The sequence below is a fragment of the Tiliqua scincoides genome, chromosome 5 (genome assembly GCF_035046505.1).
Source record: "Tiliqua scincoides isolate rTilSci1 chromosome 5, rTilSci1.hap2, whole genome shotgun sequence".
NCBI lineage: Eukaryota > Metazoa > Chordata > Lepidosauria > Squamata > Scincidae > Tiliqua > Tiliqua scincoides.
Window position 1 is genome coordinate 24370170 of NC_089825.1, and position 27711 is coordinate 24397880.

The 27711-nt window shown below is 41.4% G+C and overlaps 1 protein-coding gene across 1 annotated transcript in view; it reads left to right on the forward strand.

Annotated features, from left to right (window-relative positions):
• Positions 1-27711, forward strand: part of ADAM22 (ADAM metallopeptidase domain 22) — a 142979-nt gene that overhangs the window by 90766 nt on the left and 24502 nt on the right. The window contains exons 11-27 of the mRNA XM_066629123.1: positions 4290-4361; positions 4822-4988; positions 6127-6211; positions 7550-7640; positions 8013-8064; positions 10082-10181; positions 11255-11326; positions 13188-13280; positions 14218-14298; positions 14786-14836; positions 16778-16841; positions 18456-18561; positions 19487-19609; positions 21120-21288; positions 22246-22351; positions 24848-24938; positions 26193-26210. Of these exons, the coding sequence (XP_066485220.1) occupies positions 4290-4361; positions 4822-4988; positions 6127-6211; positions 7550-7640; positions 8013-8064; positions 10082-10181; positions 11255-11326; positions 13188-13280; positions 14218-14298; positions 14786-14836; positions 16778-16841; positions 18456-18561; positions 19487-19609; positions 21120-21288; positions 22246-22351; positions 24848-24938; positions 26193-26210 (1541 nt within the window). The remainder of the gene's footprint in view (positions 1-4289; positions 4362-4821; positions 4989-6126; positions 6212-7549; positions 7641-8012; positions 8065-10081; positions 10182-11254; positions 11327-13187; positions 13281-14217; positions 14299-14785; positions 14837-16777; positions 16842-18455; positions 18562-19486; positions 19610-21119; positions 21289-22245; positions 22352-24847; positions 24939-26192; positions 26211-27711) is intronic.

The following is a 27711-nucleotide window of genomic DNA, read 5'->3' on the forward strand; positions in this document are numbered from 1 at the left end:
TGTCCTTAATGTAGGCCCAGAGGAAATTGAGCATGAAACTGCAATAATGGACTTGGTTTTTGTGTACTCCTAAACACAGTAAGCCTTCTCTACACCTGTCGCCATCTTGATGGGAACTTCCCCTACCAGCCAATGACACGCCAGTTCACCAGTACAAAGCTTGGAGACTTTCTCTTTCCATCACTTTGCGCTGTGTTTCCGTTGCGGTATTATCACTTGCCAAAATCCCAGAGACCATTGTACCTCACCCTATATTTGCCACTTTGGGGACTCCTGGTATAAGTTGAGATGTAGGATCAGGCTGCTAATATTACAAATGAGAGCTATACCATCTATCCACCTGTTATCGTCCATAGAATGAGGAGAGGCTATAATTAGCAGTGGGTTTTTTTCAGTGATAGTGAAATCAACAGATAATGCTGTTTTTTTGCACTTCTCAATTTTATAAAAAAATAAAACCCAAACCCTTTCCCTAACACCTCTACATATTTTCTAACACCTCCATATGCATGTGGCTGCCTCTGTTGACACTATACCATATATTACCTACCTACTATACTTTTAAATCAATTATAATTTATAATTATAGTTTATAAAAATGCACCCTTGGAAGAAAAACACATGGCACCACTTTCTGCACTTCTAACTTTGGAAAACATCAAAACCCATGGAAAAAAAAATCATTTTCACCCACCTCTAGCTATAACTCAACACATGTGTGCAGAAGATCCTAGGTTCCATCTAATTATACCTTCCAATGAAAAGATGATTATGATGATGATGATAATAATAACTAGGTATTTATATACCGCCTTTCTGGTCATCAGATTACTCCTCTGACTTTATTCAAGGCGGTTTACATAGGCAGGCGTTACTAAATCCCTCAAGGGGATTTTTACAATCATAGAAGGTTCTTTCTTTCAAGAATCACACAACATTTCAGATGGATCTTCCTGGTGTGGTCTCACTTCTGGCCTCCAGTTGACTCCCACGCAGGCTGACAAGTAGCTCCTTCATCTCATATGAGGGCCGCCAAGATGCTTCTTCACTCACACCAAAGAGCAGGTGGAATAATTCAGCTCGCCTTATCAGCTGCTTCAAGGTCTCGCCATTCAGGGAACTGTCGGTGGCCTCAAACTGGCAACCTTCCGATGTTATCTTCGGGCTAATGGAGGCTATACCCTCTAGACCAGACCTCCTGCATTAGGTAGCAGTAATGCCTAAGATTAGGTAAGATTAGGTAATAAGTAAGATTAGGCAGCAGTAATGGAAAAGGCCTGTTCCTGAGACCCTATAGTGCCATGGCCAGTAGGACTCAATAATACTGAACTAGATGGTCCAATTGCCTGACTCAGTTTATAAGTCAGCTTTCATTTGTTTCCATCAGGGTATCTTTCAGGGTGTCTGTGAGTTAAGAAAACAGTAGGGCAGCCCAATCTTGATCTGTGCTATTTATTTTTTATCTATTTAAATAATATTTTATCTATTACATAATATCATATCATATAATATTTTATCTATTTATATAGTATTTATCCCCTTACCCCATGTTGTGTGCCAGCCACTACTATGGAACTATTCAAACCTGTGCCAGTGAAATCGCTGTTGCAGGGGGGGCGGAGCTAGCTCTCAGCGAAGTTGCAGTGAACTTTGGGGGCTCCCGAAGAGACTGCGAAATAGATGTGTTTTCATGTGCCTAAACAACTAAGGCACGCTTCGGTGCCAGGAAGACGGTACGAAGAGCTGAGAGCTTGAACGGGGGGGTCCTTAGAAACAGGCAATTTCAAGGATTTCTCTCTGTTTTGCTCTGTGCTGAATCATATCTATCCTGGGCGCCATCTTGGAGAAGCTCGGAAAGCTGAGAATCCGTCCTCCCACGGCCTAGATACAACAACATCGCAGCGAAAAAAGCTATTAAGAGTGAGTGAACTTGGCTCGTTAAAAAGTTTTACTGAGAACTGTAAGTAAGAAGTCTGGAGGAGGAGGAGATAATTCAAGATTATTCACGCTGGCCATTAGCCACCCAGGGGGGGAATAGGTGAATTGGTATTTCCCCTGCTGGAGTAAGTACAAGATTATATATATATTTTTTAATGGTATGTACCGAAGAGAAATAAATAAGTAATCTTCAACGAAGGAAATAAAGTCTATTTCATTTTCCCAGCAAAAAGCCTTTATTTAAGCCTGGACACTGCTACTTTCGGTTTCTCAGCAAGAGGCTTGAATTTTTTCTTTTCTTTTGGTCATTTAAAGGCATACTAACCTAATTTGACTGTGTGGATTTGATTGACTTTTTTTGGATATAAAAATTTGGAAAGTAGCCCTGGATACAAAATTAGAAAGTAGCCCTGCAGGAAGTGGTTCGTGTTTGTGTTGATAAAAATGGCTTTTGAAAATCTAAAAGATGATCGTGAAAGCCAGGCCTTGTTGGTGGATTTTGTGATGGATTTTAGTAGAGAAATGGAGCAACAAGTCAGAGAACTCTCTGAACAAATTGGGCAAATAAGCTCCTCCCTTGTAAACTCGCGGGAACAGATTATAAACAATAGAGAAGAAAAAAGAATGGATCAGATGTCGGGTGAAGTTAAAGAAGTGGAGTACTTTGAAATGGGACACGAGATGGAAGAAGCAATTGTCATAATAACTAAGAGCCTTAAGGAAGAAAAAAGAGGAAATGTTCAGAGAGCAAGCTGTCTCAAGAAGAGGAAGAATTTATGGATTGAATTCAAGATAACAGAATGAAAAAGAAGAAAGAAAAACGGGGGGGGGGACTTAAGAAGAAAAAGAAGAAGTGGAAGAACCAGTCGGAGGACTAAGAGGGAGCACCAATAAGATAGAGTACAAAGTAAACAATAAGAAGAAGGTCAAAATGGTTGAATAATAAATAGAATTTTTTAAATCATATTAAATTAAAATAGATGCAAATGAAAATTTGAAATATAAATATTGCGGAAATTAAGTGGTATTAAGATAAATATTTTATTAATTAGATTAAATTAAAGTGGATGACAAGGGAATTTGGAATATAAGTATCGGGAAAATTAAAGTGGTAAACATATGAAATAAATTAGATGGAACTGTAAATATGGAATATAAGTATTGTGTAAACTAAAGTGGTATTAAGATAAATAAAAGGGTTATTTTATAAAAGAGAAGGTAAATAAAATAAATTATAGATGTCAATTTATTTTGGAGAAAATATTAAACCTGTATTTTGGGTTAATAAATATGTGGTGGATAAGCGAAGTATAATACCATTGTAATTGGAGATATTTGTTTTTAGATGTGATATTAGAAATTAAGAATCAGATAAGAGATTTTATTTTAGAGGTTAGTTTAGTGGTAAGAAGAGTCTATAAGTAAAAATTTGAAGCCTTTTTTGATTGGATAGTTATGGAAAATGATGTATAATATGTTATAAGAGATATTGAAGGGGGTAATACCATTGTAATCGGAGACTTCTTTTTTAGATGTGATATTAGAAATTAAGAATTAGATAAGAAAGATTTTATTTTAGAGACTAGTTTAGTGGTAAGAAGAGTGTATAAGTAAAAGTTTGAAGTTTTTTTTTATGATGGGATAGATAAGGTTAGAGGAAAAATATGGAATGTTAAAGTATTAACCAGTTGGGTTAATGAATATGATAATTTTTGTATTGATTATTAATTTTGTTTGGATTAATGTTTGTTGTAATCGATGGCCACCACCCTTGTGTGTAACCTATGTAGTCCTAGCCCTAAGTCCATCCAATTTTCCTTACCTGTATCTGTAATAAATAAAGCATTATAAAAAAAGAAAAAGAAATGGCTGTTGCAGATCCAAGCAGCCTGGTGTAACACCAGGCTGACTGGGAGAGGGGTTAGGATCCAGCCTAAGTTGCCCAGGCCAGTTCCCCCCCCCCCCCCGGACCTTGTATGCTCACTGGTGTACCCTTCCCTGCCGTCCTCTACCCCACATTGCCCCCGTTCAGGCCTCCCGCCATCCTTTCCAACCCCCCCCCCCATGCTGGCTTAGTTCAGCTGCCACAGAGTCACCTTGGGTTTGGGTTCGGTGGGTCTGGTGGGTCTGGATTTGGTGCAGGGAGGCTGGTGCATGTTATCACATTGGCCTAGCCTACTGAAAAGGAGGCACAAATATGCGCCTGCTGAAGATCAGGTAAGGATTGCACTCTATGTTAGAATAGGTCACAAGGCATGCATTTCCAAAAGCATGTGTTTGATAAAGTCATTTCTGAATTGACATTGTGTTTCTAAAATATGTTCAGGATTTGTCTTTCTTTTGTTTTTCAGCTGAAAAAGCACCGATTATCAGTTAGCCACACAAACAGCTTTGCCAAATCGGTAGTGAACATGGCAGATTTAGTAAGTGTGATTCACCACTATTCTTAGGTACATTGTCATTCTTATCGCAGGGATGGTAATTTCAGGTTGGAGAAAGAAACAGCTGTTTAGCTTGTGACCCTTAAGAGTGAGTGATTGAAAAAGCCTATATTCCGCATATCTCAAAATAACAATCCCTGTATTTGAGATTGTGTTTAAATGCCTGCCCAGTCAAAGCTTTCATGAAATTTTCATGAAAAAAATGACCTTTAAAATATAGTCAGATACTTATCCCTTGATCACGATGCGTTAAAAAAGAAATGCCAGTGATTCTTTATTTATGTTATATTCTTAGGCTGAATATTTCCTTAGTTACATTGAAAGAAAGAAAGAAAGAAAGAAAGAAAGAAAGAAAGAAAGAAAGAAAGAAAGAAAGAAAGAAAGAAAGAGGCAGATTTAACACTGTGACTTACCATGATTGTTCATTTTGTTAATGTGCTAGATTTATAAAGAACAACTCAACACCAGGATAGTCTTGGTTGCCATGGAGACCTGGAGTACTGATAACAAGTTCACCATATCTGAAAACCCATTGGTGACTCTGCGTGAGTTTATGAAATATAGGAGAGATTTTATCAAAGAGAAAAGTGATGCAGTTCACCTTTTTTCGTACGTAACTTCATGTTGTTTTGTTGCCCTTTGGGGTGGGGTAGCTTGACCTCGTAGTAACAACTAATGTGTTCTTCCATTATGTGGTATGGTGGTAGAAAGCAGTGCAGAATGGACTGAAATGGGCATAGTGAATGCAATAAGCCTTTCTTTTCCTTATGCCAAATGGGTAAAAGCCTTAGGACTGCGTGAAGGAAGGCAAGCTCAAGTAGCAGTTTCTGTATATGTCAAAGATTTTTTTTTTTCTACATTGCCTGACCTGTGCTGGTATTCTGTGGTGGTAACTGTGGTGCCAGAGGTTCCCGCTTCAGAAATTTGGAGACTGGGATTGTGTTTTTACTTAGACAGAATAAATACTGTGAAGACATGTTCACTGTATCCCAGGGGATTTATTTTCAGGGCAGTGAATATGTATTTAAACCACTTCTACTGGCTCCCCACGTGCCCTTCCCCAGGGCCGCCCATCGCCTGCCCACCCCTGCCCAGAAACACCCTCCTCCCGCCTCCTCCCTGCGCACCCATGCCTACTGTTGCCGCTTGTGTCAGCCAGGTGTGCTGACACAAGCAGCGGCAAGGAAGCCGCCGCAGAGGCTTCTGCCGGCCTCCGTGAGTCAGCGTACCTACATGTGCCAACGCGGCTTCCTCCCACAGTGGTGCAAATGTGCTTTATGGCACGTTTGCGACCCTCCCGGGGGACTTATGCTGGCCTATGCGTCGGTTAGGATTGCGCCCTTAGTTGACTTTCACCTGAGGGTAGGATCTCTCTAATTCTATCCTAAAGGTAGTTTTCCAAGGTTTGGGTCCATCCAGCACATCTAGGTCCTACAAGCAGTGTTGAAACTGCAGATGACCTCATTGAACTTTGCTAGTCCACATAGCAGGCAGCATAGATAGCATAGTTCATACGTAAGCAGATTGTTCCAAGCCCTTGATAAACTCCTTTTTAGATTTTTGTCTCCCACATTTTTTCCCTTATCACTGAAGTTCTGAATCAGTAGAGTACAAACTTTCCAGACAGTCATATCTTCTCGTGAGTGTACAACTCCTTCCCTAACAGGGGCTTCATAATGTATTGGAGACATGATAGTTTCTAACTTGCCATTTATTTTCTCATGGTGTCCTCTGCTTTTCTTTTAAGGGGGAGTCAATTTCAGAGCAGTCGCAGCGGAGCGGCCTACATTGGTGGAATTTGTTCCCTACTGAAAGGCGGAGGTGTGAATGAAGTAGGTCTGCACAACTCTAAATGCAACATGGCAGCTGCATTCCAAAGCATAACTATTTTGTCAAAATTGTTTCTACTTCTACTCTCATTATGCTCTGTGGTCCACAGAGATTTCTAGGACCAACCTCCCTCATGTCCTTGTGGTCCACAGTTTCCCAGCATGTGGGGAGAATGTGCACTGACATGTCAATGGTCTTCAGTTTAGGTCTAGTGGTGTCTTTTTTTGGCTAGAGATAGTGAAAGTTTCAAGACTGCTAACCTAGAACCTGAGGAACTTCATATAGTTGCCAGAAAGCTAGACCACAGTTCTTTCAAATCTGGGTGTACATGCCTTGGCATTAAAGAATGGCACCAAGACCAATAGTTTCTCCCACTCCCCCTTCTTTTAAATCCCAATAAATAGTTTCAGAAAGCTATTGACTTCTCAAAGGTTGAATGTGTTTGGTGATACTATCTCTAGTTAAGGGCATTTATCCAGGACATAATGGAGCAGTATAGTACAGCTAAGGTTTGCTCCTATCTAAACCTCTTCCCAAATCCTAACATCCTCTAATACAGCGTTTCTCACTTTGACAGAGCTTTACTCCCTCAGTAAGTTCTTGCGGGGGAGGGGCTAAGGCAGTGACGTGATCCCCAGGACCGCATCGCTAGGAGGGCGAGGGGCGGTGCTTTCCACTCGTACTTTGAATGATATAGGGCTGCAGCAGGCTGAAGGAGTTGCGGGGAGCTCTGCGCAGCCCTCCGCAGCGCTCCTTGACTCTTGGAATCTGCAATAAAAGTGGACGCAAAGCACCTCCTGCAAAACAGAAGTGCTTTGCTCCTACTTTTACTGAAGATTCCAAGAATCGGGGAGTGCTGCGGAGGGCTGTGCAGGGCTCCCCGCATCTTCTGCAGCCTGCTGCAGCCCTACATCATTCCAAGTAAGTGGAAAGTGCGCCCCCCCTTAGTGGGGATTGTGTCGCTGCTTCTCTCCCCTTCCCCTACCCCTTAAAGTGACGGGGGAAAGTCTTACACGAACTGGTGGGTCATGACCCATCAGTTTGAGAACCACTGCTCTAATAATTCGCTTTAACAAAGCTTACTGTTCCAGTTGAATGTCATTAGCTGTTTGCCAATTTTATGGAAAGTCTTAATATCTCTTTTTTGGTTATTATTTAAGAATACAACTTTCTGGTAGCTTGGTATTCATCTACTGCACTTAAAAGCATATACTGTGAAACAAACCCCACAAGCTTGAGCCTAATCTTTTGCTACATGACAATTATTTATTTTATAGAAATAGATGTACTTGAGTGTTGACATCTTCTCAAAACATGTATTGTCTTGTTTTGTTTTTCAGTTTGGAAAGCCAGATTTAATGGCAGTTACGTTGGCACAATCCTTAGCTCATAGTCTTGGTATTTTCTCAGACAAAAGAAAATTGCAGAGTGGTAAGGTTTTGTAAAGTGACTGCTTTTTGAAATGTAAGTGGGTGACTGTTTCTTTGTTGACTTTTCAAGAGATGCCTTCTCCTCTGCCTCCACTTTTCATTTTCAATTACGTATGCTCATTGATTTTTGTAAAAGCAAAATCTTCTCAGTGATGTTTCTGAGAATCTTGTTGAACTTTTTGGAAATGGCCTTCTATTAAATACACAATGAGGAGTGATTGAATGGAGAACCTGAGTTGAAATAAAAATTCAACTTGAGCAGTTTTGGTGCAGATTTAAGTAAAATGTGGTTTAAAATGGAAAGCTAAGATTATATGAAAGGTAATTTTTTAAGTTTAAAAAAATCAAATAGTGTGTGATTTATTTATTTTAGGTGAATGTAAGTGTGAAGATACATGGTCTGGATGCATAATGGGAGATGCTGGGTGAGATATTTCTTTTGAAATTTCAGTGCAATGAAAATGTAAACTAACAAATGGTCTAATGTGGAAGAAGATACTATATTTGTGCCATCAGATTTATCCATTCATGAAGTTAGAAACAGAAGATGTGATGTACAATGCTGAACTGACTTAGGGATTGTATCCAAACAAAGTTAGTCTTGACTAAGTTCCACTTAAATCCATGGGACAAAGTTAGTCATTCCTAACAATTTCAGTGGGAGTAACAACCCAACATATTTTGAATTGGGCGGTTATGCGGAACCTGTTACAACTAAAGGTGAACCCTGCCGCACTCACTGGAGAAGGTAAGGCAATGGAGAAGAGGGGAGAGGAATGGGGTGGGAAGCTGCAGGAGGGGGTGGATCTGGCAGGGATCCTACCCCATCTTTTTGTAGCCTCCCTACCTCTTTCTTCTCCTCGGACTCGTGCCAGTTACAGAGCTGGTGCAGGTCTGTGGAGCCCCATTACGGAGTGGGAGGCTAATGGAGGGGTAAAGAGAAGAAAATCTCTTTCTCCTCTGAAAACTCCAGATTTGCCCATCCCTCCCCGCCGTGCTGGATACAGCGTGCTCATTTTTAGCGTGACTGCATTTTGTGAGGGAGGGGAAGGATAGGATTGGGCTCTTAGTGATGACTAACTTTGGCTACAGCCCTTTGAGTATGTCAGCCAATTATCATTTAAAACTGTATGGTGTTACTGACCTCAGTAGTACTATACTTTGTAAACGCTTAGTGAATCAAATTTATAGATTTATCTTGATTAGTGCAAGCATGGCACCACAGTCCTTCTGAATGAAGTTGCAGGAATAAAGAAAGTCCAGTCTTATGTTAGACAAACAGATGATGAATGAATGTATCAGTGTCTCTTCCCAGTGACAGCTAAATGAAACCTTCAGGGTCAGATTTAGTAATATGAGTTGCTGGGGGTTGGGAGCAAACTGCAGAGGACAGTTGACTTCATGGCTGCTTGTGGATTTGCTCTTGTTATCTGGTGTGCTCCCTGCTGGAGCATTTGGTGGGCCGCTGTGAGATACAGGAAGCTGGACTAGATGGGCCTATGGCCTGATCCAGTGGGGCTGTTCTTATGTTCTTATGGCTGGCCACTGTTGGAAACTAGATGCTAGACTAGATGTAACTTTGGTGCTCTTACATTCTTCCATAAGTGATACCATTCCATTGGGTCAGTATGATGGTAGGTACCATGCTTTTTTGCCTGCGAGAGACCATTTCTCCCTGAGAAAAAGCTTTTTCCAGTTCAGAAGGTAACTGCCTTACCAGCATAATTTGTCCAATAATATGTATGTATAAATGGAACAAGCAGGAATCCTGCCAGACTAGTGAGCACATCATATAAATAATTATCTACATCAGTGCAGCTGACGTTACACCTCACATTGGTCAACTGCATGTCGTAGGTTAAATTGTCTTTTGGCCTATTTTTCCACTGAGCTAGGAAGAGCAATAACGAGCGCCACTGTTTTGCTTAATATTAAAACATGAAGTGCTCCCCCAGGCTAATCAGCATCCCCAAGCCTATGCATAATCTAAAGCTAAATTTAGACATCACTTAAGTGCTTTGCTCCTCTAATGAGCCAAGATCCTTGTATATTGCCTTAATGACGTTTTAAACCAAAGTGTAAGCATCAGCTCTGTTGAGTGCACTGTTGCAATTGGTGAGTAGACATGAAAGGTCTCGGTCATATTCCTTTTCATCTTGACGTATTCCTCAGTGCTCCAGATAATTTGCAGATATGAATAATAGAAGCTCGATTTAGGGGGAAGTTAATTAAATTACCGAGCATACTGCCCCAGAAAATGCAGTCATTTTGATAATACTCTTCCCATAGTTTTTAATGTAATCCAGCAGCTCCAGAAAACAACTGGAAAAGATCTCCCTGTGCATGGAAGCACTTTTACTCTTCTGTGAATCTAAATTAGGGCCATGAAATAACAAGCTTGCTTCTTCTTATGTTCTTATGCTGTTCTTATGTTCATTACAGCTACTACCTCCCAACCAAGTTCTCCAAGTGTGACATTGAGGAGTATCATCAGTTCTTAAAAAATGGAGGTGGATCCTGCCTTTTCAATAAGCCTTCTAAGGTAATAGTAGTTTCACATAGGGAAAAATAACTTCCTTTTGTTCTGTTCTGGTTCTTAGCCCAATGCTGCAGCTATTATTTTCCAGGAAAGAAGTACGAATTGATAAAAGTGCCAATCACATATCTTTTGAATGAACCATGTATATTACACTGTGGCTGTGCAGACATCTGAGTGTCTGCATAATTTAGGGTGCTGGATTTAAGTTAGATCACCCTAAATTAACTGCTATCTTATTTCTGGGATGGAGAAAAGGCCTACATCAAATAAGAAGCTGAGACACTGCACGCCCCAGTTCTTACATTTATATTCTGCTGTTTCTCCAACTTGTGGAGGGTTGTGTATACCCATCCCCCTTTATCTTCACAGCAATTCTGGGAGGCTGGCTAGGCAGAAAGGTGGTGTGCTGCTCACCCAGTGAACTTCATGGGTGTTTCAAACCCAGGTCTCTCCAGTCCTGTTTTAACACTTGGTTAAATATTCCCTGCTTCCTAGGTTTCACTGCAATCTTTCTGCCAAGTTCATGCTCTTAACTGTTGTGCTTCAGTATCCAATATCCCAGTATCTGTACATTGAGATTAATAGTTTCTTGCAGTTCAGAACTTCCTTCTCCAGAAATCTTTTTAAAACTTTTTTTTTAAATGGTGTTTAAATTACTGAATATTGAGTGAAAGAGAGAGATATGAAATTTTGTGTTTTGCTTATTCAGGGCCCAATCCTGAGTCCTCAGTGCCAGCCCTCCACCGGCCTTCACCTTCCTTACCTTTGCACTGCAAACTATGCTGGCTGCAGGACAGTCTCTGGCACTCCCAAAACCCGCAACCCCCTCTCTTGGCCCTGACACACTTCAGGAGGAATTGCGGAAGTGCTTCCCAGATTTTTTGTAGAACTACTCTTGTTAGGGATGCAGCCTAGTTTTCAGTGGAGCTGAGAACTATTAAGTCATGCATATAGCTATTTAACAATGGAAAGGAGTTTACATCATTTTATTTCTTGTATGTTGTTGCATATATTCACTAAAAATATCAAGCATTCCCACATTGGTAAATCTCCTTTTTTTCCTTACTGGACTGCAGCTTTTTGATCCTCCAGAATGTGGCAATGGTTTTGTTGAAGAAGGAGAACAGTGTGACTGTGGTAGTTCAGAAGTAAGTCCTACAACAAATGATCACTACACCGTCATAGGGGCACACACTGTTATAGGGGCAAATACAATAATATGTTGTAAGCAGAACAAACTTACCCTGACTCTTGGTACTTTGTTGCCTTTGCGAAAGAAGTACACAAACAAGACAGGTAGTAGAGGGGTTTTAGGACTTTTCTGCAAATGTTTTCAATTCTGATCATACCCTTCACACTATTTTAATTGGAAAAAAAATTCCAGTGAAACTTTTTCCCTAGTTAAAATATTAGGATACAGGGCTGCACCAGTATCCACAGGGGGGGGGTGTTCCTGCCCCCCCATATACCCATTTAGTAATTTTAAAGCTTACTCTGCGGTTTCTTCCTTAAACCGAGCGCTATAAGCCTACAGCAGTGGTTCTCACGCATTTAGCACCGGGACCCACTTTTTAGAATGAGAATGTGTCAGGACCCACTGGAAGTGATGCCATGACCAGAAGTGACATCATCAAGCAGGAACATTTTTAATAATCCTAGGCTGCAATCCTACCCACACGTACCCAGGAGTAAGTTCCATTTTCTATCGTTAAAAGAATATGCATAATAGCTTGTAAAAGTACAGGTCTGTAACATTCCCCCAATGCAGTCACATACCATGGTAGCACCAAGTCTAATATATTAAAAATAAAATATTGAAATGAATGGGGACCCACCTAAAATTGACTTGCGACCCACCTAGTGGGTCCCGATCCACAGTTGAGGGGAAACACCGGCCTACAGGCTTACAGCACTTTTCAACAGGAAGTTTCTGTTGCCCTCCTTCAAGCTTTTTTAAGTGTTCTGGCTGCTGGAAGGCAGCTTCAAAAGGGCTGTAAACCTGTAGGGCTTGGTTTGAGGAAGAAGCTCACCACGCAGTAAGCTTTTCAATTAATAAATGGGCGTATACATGGGGGATTCAGGGGGAGGATACCTAGTATCTTTGAGAGATGAGTGAAACCATAGATTGATCAGTGGATATGTCCCCCTGTAATTTAATTGGATAAATTCATCACAATTAGTTTAGGATTCTTTAGGATAATCCTAAAATATTAATATTAGTGAACTGTAAGGAATATTCTTTAAAGCCCCCTACCTTCTTCTGCTGTTCTACCCTGTTTTACTGTCCTCTGACCATTACTTTAAAAAAAAAAATGCCATACTACTATGCTACTTTATGTTTTCCAAATAACATTGGGTTGATAGTAAAATTTGGTACAAAACAGCCATGACCAACCTCATTGGTAGAATGAGGGCATGGGACTGGAAGAATCTACTTTGTCCTTCAGTGGTAGAGGTCTTCTCCCACTTGCTTCTGAGGAGCGCTATGCAGATAATTTTATTCAGTGGGAGGACCCTCTCTTAGTCCTGCCTGTTTCAAGGCAATAGGGTACTCATAGACTTTCAGCTTGGTGAACTTTTTTGTTCACCAAGTCTTGCAGTTCACCAAGTTTTGCAGTCTGTCTAGCAGGTGGATTCAGCATTTGTTTACCTAATAGGAGATTATTTTATTCTGACAACAGTTCTGCAAGGAAGTTTAGGCCAAGAGTTGGTGATTGAGTGAAGGTCAGCTTTGCAACTGAAAGGGGATTTGAACCTGGGTCACCCAAGTCTTAGCCCAATACTCAAACCACTGCACCACATTGGCCATCAAATCATGAAGACCAATATGCTTCTTGTTTACTTTTCCAGCTCTCCTTCTCCTCCCCAAGGCCCCAGTCATCAAATCTCTTGTCTGGATGTTTCCCTTATTTGAAGTTTGCATTACATTAAACAAATAAAATAGGCAGTAGAAGTGTCAGATATTCTTGCTTTTCAAACTGCTATTTAACAGTTGCTTCTGTTTCTCAGGAATGTAAAGCTGAAGGGATAGAGTGCTGTGTCGGCTGCAAGCTAACTCCTGACTCTGAATGTAGTAATGGACTTTGTTGTAGTAAATGTCAGGTATGTGTTTACATTTACTGTACTGGACATGTTAAAAACAGGCAGCCCAATCCTATCTAAATTCCTGCACAGTGATGCAGTGACTTTGGTGTGACCTCTGCCGCATGCTGTGGCAGAGTTGTAGGTGCTGGAGGTCTTCTCGGGATACAGGGACGTTTGTTCTCTTGCCTCAGGCTAAGCCCCAGCTTCTGCTATGGATCATCCTGGACCTGTGCCAGCAATAATGCTGGTGCAAGTCCGTGTTGAACTGGTGCAAGTCCATGCAGGTGAACTGGGCCCAGGAAGGGTATATGAATTCAGCGGGTGCCCCACCACTAAACCTGCCCCCCTTCCAGGCCTGAACCTGCTATCCCCTAAACATCCTCCTCCCTGTTTTGCCCTTGCCATTCCACCTCCTCTCCACCCTGCCCTGCCTAGTCCACCTTCTACACTTGCCTTATGTGCTCCAGTAGGCCTCCCAACCTCCACCAGCACACATGAGAAGGCTCCAGCCTTCCTACTGGTGCACCAGCAACTTATGCTGCCATGAAGCGCTTTATGACTGCTTATGCATTCCACCAGCGTTCCAGTTAGATAGCATTGAGCCAAGAATTTTCCTGGAGATACTAGGAATATATTAAAACCAAAAATTAAGAACAACATTCACTTTTGCCCACGTGAAGTTGCCTGAGGTTTATGATAAGTTGCACAGATCCTTTTCTGTGTTGGCACTGCATCTTTGAAGCTCCCTCCATAAAAACTGCTGCATAAGAAGTCAGACCACTCGTTCATTTAGCTTGGAATTGTCAACGCTGACTGGCAGCAGATCTCCAAGGCTTCAGATGGTTTTTATTTCCAGTTCTTCTGCAGATGTCCTCCCTAAATACTTTGAAAACCAACAGTGATTACCTTACTTTTTTTACTGCTGCCTTTCTAATACTTTGTTTTTCTTTCCCAGTTTGAAGCTGCAGGAGTGGTGTGCAGAGAAGCAGTAAATGATTGTGATATTCCAGACCGCTGCACAGGAAATAACAGTGAGGTAAAGTCTGAAAATGGGAGCAGAGGGGAAGAAAGAAGCTAAATCTGAATATCCAGTAGGGCAGAGTTGCACAGAAGTAGTTTGGGAGAAGGGAGGCAATGCTTGAATAATAATAATAACAGTATTTATATACCGCTTTTCAATTAAATGTTCACAAAGCGGTTTACAGAGAAAAATCAAATAACTAAATGGCTCCCTGTCCCAAAAGGGCTCACAATCTAAAAAGATGCAAAAAGAATTACCAGCAGACAGCCACTAAAACAGACAGTGCTGGGGTGAGGTGGGCCAGTTACTCTCCCCCTGCTAAAAAAAGGAGCACCCACTTGAAAAAGTGCCTCTTACCCAATTAGCAGGGGTTAACTGAAAGTGAACTGAAAGTGAAGTTTGGAAAGCTAAGATTGGTTGTTTTTTTTAGGTATTCAAATAATACTTTAAAAGTTCCCTCACTGTCCAGCTTATCAAGCCATTTCATTCACTTTGTCTTTAGTGCTCTCCAAATCTTCACAAAATGGATGGGTATTCCTGTGACAACGAACAGGTAAGTACAATGTTTCATTCCATTTGCTTTTGCTGATGTTTTAAAATAGACTTTTATCTTAAACCCAAGGAGGTAAAGCAAGTCTGTTGATAGATTTTTACAAAAGGACATACTTGCCTAAAGGGCAAGAAATTTCTGCCAACAAATCAAGCTTAGATAATCATCTTACCTTATCTCCAAGGTTGCTCAGGGGCCAGAGCTTTTCAAGCTGCATTGCTTTTCAAGGGTCACCAGAGAAGCAATGCAGAGATAATTAGAGGGCCATTAGCCTCCAAGGCAACCCCTGGAAAGCTGCAACCAAAGTTAACCTTTTCACTGCTCCTGAGACTTTCATTGAATTGAAGCAAGCCTCTTTCTCTTAGCAGGAGCTGTTGCAGTCTCAGTTTCCATTTTGCAAATGTTTACATTTTGCAGAGGTCTGTTTTTTGAAACATCAGGATGTCACCCTCTTTTCCATTTGAAACAAAGATCCAGGCTACAGGCATTCAAGAGCACTACTTGCCTTTTTCTGCCATTATTCAGTTCTTTTTCAAGCACTCCTAAAGGTCTTGTCGAGTGCCCCTGAGGTTACATGTACCCCAGGTTGGGAACCACCCTTCTGCTAGTATGTTGTTTACAGTGCACTTACTCTGATAGTGTTTACAAAAAGGCTGTGAAGACTAGAATTTTCAAAGTTAAAGAATAAAAATGTATCTTATGATCTTTTACATAAATTAGAGACTGTACGGTTCTTAAGTAACAATTACTGGTAGGTTATTTTTCAGGATCTGGCCTCAGGTAAAATCAGACAAAACTATAGTCAGACACCCTCCTAAGTTTAACCCCCAACTTATCTGAGGGTCAATGAAAATTCCATGGTTTTGGCTCATAAACCTGCCCTCTGCTTATCTGTGAAATCGACTTATGGGTGGGTGTCTGTGGTGGGTCTCCTACCTTTACACACCTATTTTGGTATGCTGTTTTAATGACCACATACTTGTGTTCAGTGGTCCTTTCTTCCAACGAAGTGAGCGTAGGCTTGCTCCTTAATGTTGTATCCTAACCATGATATTCATGAATGGAAGGCATTGCTGTCCACATAGGTGGGTGGGTACATTTTTTTTCCCCACAGCTCTTCAGGCCACATTTCATGTTGCTCTAGAGCAGTGATTCTCAGACATTTTGATCTCTGGAGCCCTTTCCTCCAGAGACCTAACAATGGTCTCAGGGAGCACCAGGGCTATATGGAGCTGGTTGGCAACCTTCAGTCTCGAAAGACTCTGGTATAAGCCTACAGCACCCGGTATTCCCAGGCGGTCTCCCATCCAAGTACTAACCAGCCCTGACCCTGCTTAGCTTCCAAGATCAGTCAAGATCGGGTGATAGTGTTCAGTATAGCACACATGGAGAAACTCTACTCTAAATGGGCCAGTGATTCTCAGGAGTGGAATTTTAGGTGTCACTGTGTGGGAACTTTCTTCCATTGCTCCCTTGGCTTGGACGCACTCCTTTGTCTCGCTTTCCATGTATTATAGCAAAGCTACACCATCTAAACTGCAGTGAAACTGAATCTGTCTCATAGACAGAATGAATTATGCCATTCCCGTGTATTGCCCATATTTTCCGTATCTTATTATAATGTAATTTATTCTGTAATTTTTAATTTGTTCTTTGGTTTCATTGATTAAATTGAGTGATAAATGGTGGGGGAAGGGAATTATTTCTGAATGTTTTGACCTTTTACTTAGAGTTGCCAGGCATTTTAAAGAAACATACTTTAACCATAAAATGGAATTGTGCATTAAATTAAACATTAACTGGTTTCAGCGTTTCTCATCAGAAATGTAGAAATAAATTAAGTAGTAGTGGTTTAGAACTTTTATCAAATTCATATTTTTAAAAAAGTTTTAACAATGAAAAAGCATGTCATTTTATATCTTTTCCCACTCATAATCTCTTTAGGGCATTTGTTTTGGAGGGCGGTGTAAAACAAGAGAAGGGCAATGTAAATACATCTGGGGAGAAAGTGAGTAAACCCTCTTACCACTCAAGTTATTTTTTGCTGGTATTTCTTTAAGAGTCCACTTGCAATCTCAGGGTGGATGACATCTAGCTATAGCATATAGGCATATATAAGTCAATAGGAATATTTCTCCCACAATTTTTTTTAAATAAGAAAGATCACTTCTGAGCCACTTATCTCTGTCTTCAAGCTACTGCATGTGAAAAACCCTGCTGGATCAGGTCAAAGGTTTATCAAGGCCAGCATCCAGTTTTCCATCATGGCCAACAGATGCCTCTGGAAAGCCCACAAATGTAACCTTAGCCTTCTCTTGTGCTTTCCATGCAATTGGGATTTAGAGGCATGGTGCCCTTTGAAATGGAAGATATAGTTACCATTTACTAATAATATTTTATTTCCTGTACCACCTGGTTCTTGGTGTAACTTTCGACTATAGCTCTGGTAAATGCAGGAAGGAGGTCTGACTAGAGGTCTGACTAGTTGCCTTAGTGGTTCCCAACCTTTAGGAGCTCACGGACCACTGAGGCAAAAATTGGAATTATTGTGGACCACACTACCCTCCTGAACACAAAAAATACAGAGAATATTAGAGAATATTTATTATAGATTTATTAGATTTATTATTTATAGAGAAGATTTCTGCGTTGCTGCTTATGTTGCCAGCTGTGGCTACAGGTGATCCATTCTCTGCTCTCTCTGGTGGTCCATGGGGAAGCATCTCCCAAACTAGTATTCCCCCATGGATGGCAGAGAGTAGACTGCCCACAGCCATAGCTGACACTTCATTGACAGCTACAGACAGTCTGATCTCCACCCTCTCTGGTGGTCTGTGGGGGAGCACTCTCTCAGCAAGATGGTTGAAGTGATCAAAGGTTATCTTTTTTTCTGAGATCTCATGGATCACTTCTCAGGGTCTCATGGACCACCTGTGGTCCCCGGACCACAGGTTGGGAACCAGTGGACTAGATACTGTTTTCTGGGCTCCCAGTTTCACATCATACAGGCTGGTCTTCTTCATAGTAAAGAAGCTAAGACCAAAGGCTTGATGGTACTTTGTTTTGCCCAGAACTCAAGAAGGATCTCATAGAACCTTACAGAAACCAAAGGCTGCAAAATCTGTGTGACCCCTTTTCTTTCTTTTAAGCTTTATATAATAAAAAATATCTGGAGCAGGGGTGCTCAATAGGTGGATCGCGATCTACTGGTAGATCGCGAGGCAAAATGAGTAGATCGCAGAGCCCTGTCTCTCCAAACTGTTAATATGTCAGTTTCGTCTAGTGACTAGACAAAACTGACATATTTAGCTGACACTAAACTGACACTGAAACTGACACTTTAGCTGCTCTTCAGGCATGCAGCAACAAAACTGACAAAACTGACTAGACTCCACCAGGGGCTCCATACATTAAAGGGGGTGTCTGTCAGACGCTTCCTTCCCCCCTGGTAGATCTCTGGGCCTTGCTGGGTTTCAAAGTAGCTCTCGAGCCAAAAAAATGTGAGCACCCCTGATCTGGAGAATAGAATTTATGGTTTGAATGTGGCTTAAATCTGTGTGATGACATTTAGCAAGTGTTTGAGGCAAGGAAGCTTTATTAACGAAAGATATTTGTTTTTTAGAAGTAACAGCTGCTGATAAATACTGTTACGAGAGACTGAATATAGAAGGAACAGAGAAAGGTAACTGTGGCAGACTCAGAGATACCTGGATACAGTGCAAGACTGAGTAAGTGGAACTGCTCTGTTTGGAAAACACCTTTATTTTAATTCAGGCCAGTGGTTCCCAAATATAACAAGCCATGGATGTTCTTTGCAAATAATTAGGCCTAACATGCATTGTTGGCTTTCTTACATGTATCTCAGCAGCACTTCAGCCCATTTCCACTATTTATTCTTTAACAACAATATTCTTCTGGCCACTGCTGCTAGTGTCTCTTCACTGTCACCCCAAGTGACTGAGCATGGAGTCACTTGTGTGTGCTATGAGGTGAACTTCGGTTGTTGCCTCAGACTTTTGGTGTCAAGTTGTCTGGATTTCAGTGGTGAGTCCAATGTGAAACACCATTCACTGCAGTTTTGACCCGTGTACAATCCTGTCCATCCAAATGAGCTCAGAAGTAATGTTTTTCTTCACAGAGCACTGTGGTTCATTCATGCCCTCATGTAGGAGCTGTGCAGAAAATTATTCTATACACCCGAGAGGCTGTTGTTGGGCACTAAACATTAGTGGGCAGATCTGATATTTATAGGATCTTTGTTAAGCATCTTTCTCCAAATTATTTGGGTGTTTCCAAGAGTAATTAAGTTTGCAAAGACTGGGTGTGATTTAATTCTTTATATAACTATGATACGCCTTTAAAAGGGGATTGGACAAGTTTCTGGAGGAAAAATCCATTACGGGGTACAAGCCATGATGTGTATGCGCAACCTCCTGATTTTAGAAATGGGTTGTCAGAATGCCAGATGCAAGGGAGGGCACCAGGATGCTGGTCTCTTGTTATCTGGTGTGCTCCTTGGGGCATTTGGTGGGCCGCTGTGAGATACAGGAAGCTGGACTAGATGGGCCTATGGCCTGATCCAGTGGGGCTATTCTTATGTTCTTGCAAACTCTTAGACTATTTTTAAACTGACTGTTTAATCCTTCCTTATAGGGATGTGCTTTGTGGATATCTTCTGTGCTCCAATATTGCTTCTAGCATCCCAAGACTTGGAGAGCTTGATGGTGAAATCACATCAACTTCTCTCCAACATTTGGACAAGTCTTATAATTGCAGGTAATTTCAAAAACCTCAACAAAGAGGCCCCAGAAGTCTTACATTATAACACACACTACAGTGAAACTTTGATTTGATTTATTACATTTTATTTATTTTTCACATTTTTTATACTGCTCTTCCTTCAAGGAGTTCAAGGGGTGTACATAGTTCTTTCCCCTTCTTTTGTCCTCACAACCACTTTGTGAGGTTGGTGAGTCTGAGAGATTTTTGACTGGCCCGAAGTAATCCAGGAAGCTTTATGGCTAAGCAAGGATTTGAACCTGGATCAAGTTCAATTCCTGAACCACTACAGCATCCTGGCTCCATCAGGGTCCATCCATAGACCTTGATGTAATAGACTTCACAGATGTGAAGAACAGTGAAACAATGGACATTTTCTGGTCCATTTAAAAATTAGTCATATAACTTTTGTGCACGCGCATCTCCACTGACTTCAGTTCATTGAGATTTAACAGACTTTTTGCATGGACAGACATACTTTCTTCCTATTAGTCCATTAAAACAAGCGTTTGCTGTGTGTTAAACACATTCTTTGGCCCGGAGGTTTTTTTCCCTAATTTAAGTATTAGGGGGGGAGGGGATCAGGATCAGATTGTAGTGTGGGGTAGGAGCACATTAACCCTTTGTCCCTGCTATGGACTCGATCCAGATTGGAAGGCACTGCTGCGGTTGTTTGCTCTGGGAGGGGAATGTGGTGGGAATGCAGGAGTCAAGGTTCCCCTCCTTCCAGATCATGGTCATGAGATTGATTTTCCCACCCACCTCCAGACCAGCTGTTCAGGTTAGAAAACACACAAGCACAATGCACATTTAATGCTTCCTATAGTTTGGCCCTGAAACATACTGAATTGCATTGAATTAGTAAGCCATTGCATGCCTAACTCTGTGTTGAAATTCTGGCTGGAAATGAAATTGTGGCTGGAAATGACAGCATATCAACACATTCACCACCTTGTGAAATGTAGCAGTGACAGGACCATTGCATCCTGGACAAATGTGTCCCAGACAAATGCGTCCCAGTCATTGGCATCATTTGCATCCCAGACTTTTGTATACCAGTATATGTATATTTATAATAGATGTACTTTTTCATTTTTTCAATGCCAAGGTCGGGTTAGGGCTAGGATAAGAAGCTTAGGGTATATAATGTGGGATTTGTTGCCTAGTTATAGTTTACTTGTTGTCCAGTTATAGTGGGATGCAAATAACCAGAACACACACACACACACACACACACACACAACTGTATGCAAATGTCCAGGGACACCAGTGACTGGGATGCATTTGACTGGGGTGCAATCGTCCATGATGCAAAATCCCTAGTACCAACTGAATACCTCTTTCACATTTGTTTGTGCTTACTGCAAGAAAATGCTCTAACTTGTTCCATTGTTTTCTAGCCATAAAATTTAAAAAAGCAGATCTGTTACTTAGTGTTCTGTGCTGGATAGCAGTTTTGTTAGAAATGATCTTAATTTGATGGTGGGCCTTTCTGTTTGCTTTACAGTGGTGGTCATGTAAAGTTAGAAGAAGATGTGGATTTGGGCTATGTAGAAGACGGGACACCTTGTGGTCAAGACATGATATGCTGGGAACACAGATGCCTTCATGTGGATTCCCTTAACTTTAGTACCTGCCCAAGAAATGCGGAAGGCAACGTTTGTTCAGGACGTGGAGTATGTTTATCCTTTACTGTCTGAAGGCATGCTAGTATATATTTTTTTTCTTAGTGAACACCTTACTCATAATATGTATTCCTTTTTTGAATATTTAAGATGAGTTTGCAACATATATATTAACAGGAGAGTACTTACAGTGCAATGCATATCTTCTCGGAAGCAAGCCCATTTGAATTCAGTGGGTCATACTCCCAGATAAGCATGTGTAAGATTGCAGTCTTGGTCAAGCGCTTAAGGCTGCAATCCTATGCACAATTTCCTGTGAGTAGCCCCCCCACTTAACACAATAGGACTTACTTTTGAATAGACCTGCTTAGGGTAGGGCTGTAAGTTCCTGCAGTGGGATAGCATTGCCTGGATAGGCTTAGGATATAACAGATGTTGCAAGGTGTTGGAATAGGATTGGTCCGTAAGTCATTAATGACACTCTTGACTAAGGGGCTAACTAAATTTAGGATACAACCCAATGTTTCCTATCCCCAGGAATACTCACATGGACTTTTCAGAAAAAAAATATAAACTCTACAATCCCTGGGAATCACCCATTCCCTTTATTCTTTAAAGCAGTTTTGAAAATGGGAGATGAGCTCCCCAACTGAGGTACAGATTATTGCTTGTGAGTGGGGAGTTGGGGACGAACTTCCCCTTTTCTGTTCCTTACAAGATTATGCGTTGTAAGTGGCCAGCACAATAACCATTGTGTCTGATATCCATGTTGAAGATCATGGGTGCAACGAACTTTGTTTTTTTTTTCTTGAGCTTTTTTCTGTAGCTCCACCTGCCTGTTGAAGTCAGGACAAATGTCGCACATTGAACACGAAAGCTCAGAAAATATCCTAAACACTATCGGAAAAAGAACATTGTAGATTAATGACTTTTATAAACTTGTAATAACAATTTATTTTAATCTGAAGATAATGTAATTTTTTAAAAACTTGGCATATGTTTATACAGGTTTGCAGTAATGAAAAACAGTGTGTCTGTGATCAGTTATGGTCAGGTGTAGACTGCAACATCTCAGTGAAAAGACATCCACTTGATGACCACTTGCATGGCCCAGGTGATTTGTATGTTTTGTAGTAATATGTTAATGAAATAATAACTTGTTTGCAATCAGAAGTGCACTGCCTCTCACCCCAACATATTGTAGAAACCATAAGGTCTTGTGACACCTTAAAGACTAATACATTTATTGTAGATTTGCTAGTGCCAAGTTATATGTTACATTAAAACGAGGAAATGGCCCTCATGCTTTTCTTTACTAACAGCCCAGTCCTCCCCCTCCCCTGCTGATGCAACCGTGCTAAAAGAATGTTTCCCTTACCCCACTGTAAGCCCCTCAACAGCCAGTGGGTCTCCTCTGACCTGTGCACATTCATTATAGCTGGCGCAAGTCCAAGGTGAAGAAACGGATGGGCAGCCACAAAAAGGAGGGAACCAACTGAAGACACCATTGCTGCAGGATCCACCCCTCCCACCGCTCCTAGCCCCCATTCCTTCCCTCTCCGCCCAGTTTTACCACCTCTCCTCCCACCCTCTGCCCCCTCCACATAGTGGCAGCCATGGCCACTCCAGATCCTGCCACTTCACTTGATGCCTCCGCAGCCTCTCTGGCGGTGGAACAGAATTGTATAGCTCCATGCAATTCCATAAGGCCATTTATAACACATGGTTGGCAACCTTCAGTCTCAAAAGACTATGGTATAAGCCTAGAGCACCTGGTATTCCCAAGTGGTCTCCCATCCAAGTACTAACCAGGCCTGACCCTGCTTAGCTTCCAAGTTCAGACAAGATCAGGGATGTGCAGGGTAACAGTTGCTGCATCATTTATAACAGCTATAAAGCAAACCCCACCATCAGAATGCTAATTCTGGCAGCTAGGAGGGGGGATAGGATTGGGCCATAAATGAAAAGGTGCTTGGAGGACCTGAATTGAATCACATTGACGTAGGGGTGGGATTTTAATTCTGCCTTGCTATGATCCCAATCTGGAGCCCCACAACCACCCTGATTGGCTGTTCTTTGCCTTGAGAGGGATGCTCCTGTTGGCGCAAAGTATAATTCAGTGAGTCTGCCATTATGTGGTCTCATTACAAAGAGTTGTGGGAGTTGTTCTTTGCAACCATCACAGGTTACAAGTCATGATGAGTGCATACAGTCTGAGATTAGCTGGCTGCTCATCATGAGGGAGGGTAGGCTATGGATGGCAGTTCTTTTGCCTACCACAGGCTGGCAAGGGAGGAAAGGTGCGTTCAGTAGGTTCATGCATTACCAAATAGGTCACTTATGTTTAATAAAGTGGCCCAGGTTAAACCCAAGTGCAGGCTGGTGTCTTTGTTGGGGTATGTAAAAAGAATGCCAGATGCGGGGGAGTGGCAGTGAGATGCAGGTATCTTTTGGTCTTGTGTGCTCTGAGGCATCTGGTGGGCCACTCTGAGTTACAGGAAGCAGTATTAGATGAGCCCTAGGCCTGATCCAGCAGGTCACTTCTTATATTCATACATTTATGAAGAAAGATGGGGAGATCTAGTCATAGAGTTGCCCTGAAGTAATCGGGTCCAATTTACTACTCAAAGGAAGGCTAATCCATCCATGATTCTCATACCTCTCTCATTAGGAGGGGAAGACAAACAGTGAATGCATGGACTCTAGGTTGTGCCAAACCAGTCCACTGAGCCTCTCAAGAATATTTTGTAACAGACATCTCTGAGTGACTTACCATTCTGCCTCTAGTTATGATAGCCCCTGTTGTTTCAGAAGAAATGAGGATGAGAGGGAAACTTTGCATATATACAAAGGGAGAAACTTGCCTGAGCCCAACGGACCATAGGTCTAGCATCCAACTCACTGTCAGAATGTCAGAATGCCAGATGCAAGGGAGGGCACCAGGATGAGGTCTCTTGTTATCTGGTGTGCTCCCTGGGGCATTTGGTGGGCCGCTGTGAAATACAGGAAGCTGGACTAGATGGGCCTATGGCCTGATCCAGTGGGGCTGTTCTTATGTTCTTATGTACTGTCTTGGACCATGTGTGATGCTTTATAAACATTTAAAAATGTTCTTTGCTGCCACAGAAGTCCTAGGAAGATGATTTTTAACTTTTATACCTGTAGAAAGCAACACAATTTTAGAAAGCAACAGTGACATCACTAGGGTTTTGTCATTGGTGTGAGAGACCAGTGTGTCACTCCCATGATGGACCTCCTTCCATTCAGTGGGCAGGGCAATGCCCCAGGAAGTGGTGTGGTGATGTACCATTGTCTTTTTGGGGGGCTATAACTTTTGATCACATGCAGATATTTTAACACTGTTTCCTTGCATTGATGAATAACATGATGGTGTAATTTGAAAATACCAAGATTTTTGAAATTTTGGCCTGTAGTGGTGTCACCCCTTGTGCGTGTCACCCAGTGCAGCCCTCACCTCTCTAGCAACACCACTGGACAGCAACATTTAGAAAGCAACACAGATTTAGAAAGCTGAAGTTTTGTGACTTGATGTGTGCTTTTAATCCCCTCCCCAACATTGTGTTCTTGGATTCTGTTTGTTTTTATCCAGGTGTCACTAGCACAAACATTATTATAGGTGCTATTGCTGGTACCATTTTAGTGTTGGCTCTGATTTTGGCCATAACGGCATGGGGTTACAAGTAAGTCATTTACATTGTTTTCAATAGTCTAAAAATGTCATCTGCTTTAACTGCTGAGAGGCTGCGATATATTTGATCAACTACCTTAGCTAAAAGTGAATGTTAAATGTGGTTTCGTTGGTCAAGGGAGGCTTGATGAGTGAAGGACAGATGCAGTCACTCAAATTTTAACATCTTTCCAGTTTTTCTCTGTGCAAATAGTTACCTGGTTAATTCCTTTCGGGAAGTTGGATAAGGCACTACTCGCTTTACTGTCCACTTCTCACAATGAAAACAACATTCTTTAATGCAATAGCCTGCTTCAGATATTAATCATCTGTTATCTGCTAAATTGTTTGTGTCTTTTAAAAAGTACTTGTTCATTTGTATTTAAGTGTGCCTGCCTAAGGGCCAAACCAGACGTGATAGTTATCATGTCATTGGCCATGGCATGCTTGTTTTTTCTTTGGTAAATAGCACTGATACTGGGGATTTTAGGGCTGACACAGATCAGGATGGGGCTGGGGGAGTAAAGAGGCTTTAAGCCTACCTCATGGGGAGTCACTCCCTTTCTGAATTGGGCGCGCCACGCATGTTATTTGCCTTGGGGAAAAACCTTTCTAGGCTTCTAAGACTGCAATCCTATACATGTGTACCTAGCACTAAGTTCCATTAAATTCAATAGGACTTACTTCTAAGTAGACATGCATAGGCTTGCACCGTAAATAACCTCATCTGAAAATAATTCTCAGCTCATCTCTACGTAGGCCAACTATAGGGTTCAGAAGATGACAAATTCCATAGACAAACAGTTTCTGTTTTGAACTATGCAGGCTCAAGAAAGTGAGGGTGCTAAGGGTGCAAATTTGTTTACCCCAATTTGTTTATTTCTTTTTCTCTCTCCCACCTTTTGCCCATGGCGGCAGGGTGGTTTGATTTTTTTCCCCCCTTTCATACATTTGATGCAGTCATTTGATACCTCTGGGATTGGATCCTAAGGGCTATTTGCATGAGTGAGTGGCATTTCCATTCATGCACAAGTGGGTCCTGATGTCCTCCTCCAGCTGTAGCCATATTCCATGTGTTTCCTGATCATCAGGAGCTGCTCTTTAGGAAGCTCAAGGAGTTGCAGTGAGAAGGAGGAGGTGGGAAAACCCCGTTCTGCGAGTGGAAGCCCGCTCATAGTTCTGAGGATCTAACCCTCTTTTTATAACAGAGCGAAACCAACTACAAAGTGGTAACTCACTCTTTATCTCTCTTCCCTCCTCTTGTAAGAAACTATCGAAGACAGAGGTATGTGAAAAAGCAGTGTGGCTTCATTGTCTCAGAAGGCTTGAAACGGTGATCTCTATTATTTTCCTGGGGGATATACGTATTTGGAAAAAAAATAGTATGAAATCAGGGTGTACTTAGGAACTTAGGAAGCATGTTTTCCCATTCACATTAATTGCAAGGTCTTTGTGTTCCTTCCAGCTATTCCATTTATTTAAATGGCTCATCCCTATGTAATGTTAGTGTATTCTGTCATAAGATTCCTGTACTCTATTTTTTTAATTCTACAATTATTTTTTCTGTTATGACTTTACTTTCTCTGTAGGCACAGTGTTGAAATTTATCTTCAGAAACAACTAAAGTATCACTGCAATATGACATTGCTTGCCCAAACATTTTCAAATGACTTTGTCTATGGACTTTGCCTTTTTAAAACCAAAGTGTGTCTGTTGTTGACATCCAGTGGGAAGCAATGGAACGAATTCAAGCAGCCACATGCAACTGCATTGTTGGCTATTGGTTCGTGTCCTTTTATGTTTTGTACCCACAAGATCAGAGTGAGGGCAAAGATACACATCTTCACTCTGAACTCTTGTAGGTTGGAAAGAAAAAGTCACCTAACAGAAACTGGGGATGCTACAGTCACTTATGGGACTATAAAACAGGTGGCTGTAAGAAAGGTAGGTGGGGTGGATTATTAATTCTCCTCTCCCCGCCCCCCAGTCTCTCTTAAAAAAAGTTTTGGCTTAGCTGTAAGTGGAAAGTAGCATCTTTCAAAAAAAGCCTCAGAAGGAGAAAATTTTAACTATATTATACTAATGGAAGACAATGCTATCTCTTTCAGCATTGTACCTGTGTACTTTGATTACAGAGAGAGATCAAGTAAATCCAATTAAACTGCATTTTTAAAATTTAAGCTTGATAATGAAAAACTCTGAATCCCCCCTCAAGATTCAAATTAGTATTGACAAAAATCTGAATTCCCTCCTCCCTTTGTATGTACTTATATGCTTTGAAAAGGGGACAAATATACTGGCTTGGCTAAGAGTGTATGTACGAAGCCAAATTAGTTGGAAAAGAGTTTATATACAAAGATCTTTTCTTGGTGCATTTCTCAAAAAACAAAACAAGCAAGTCATTCCATGGCTGGATCTCTTGCTGGTGGATGGAGAAAGTTCTGTGTGGTTACTATCCAAATTTAGCCTAATAAGCCATAGCTGAAAGTAGGGATGCATGAGCATCCCTGTGTTTCAGCTTGAAATCGACTCAAGCTTCTGTACACATTCCAAAAGAACAGTTCACAAAAGATTGAGCCTTTGCAGACCAGCAGGTCTATCTCTTTGCAAAGGAATGAACATCCCACAGCAGGTCAGATCTTTGTGAGCATCTGCTGGTTGAGAAGGTTCAAATGAAAGAGAAGCTTTGCCAGCAGTCCAGTCTCAGTGTTTGAATTTTGGGAACTCACTCAGGCTCATCTTGATTCTGCACATGAACATTTGAACATGGGAGTTCAATATTTTGA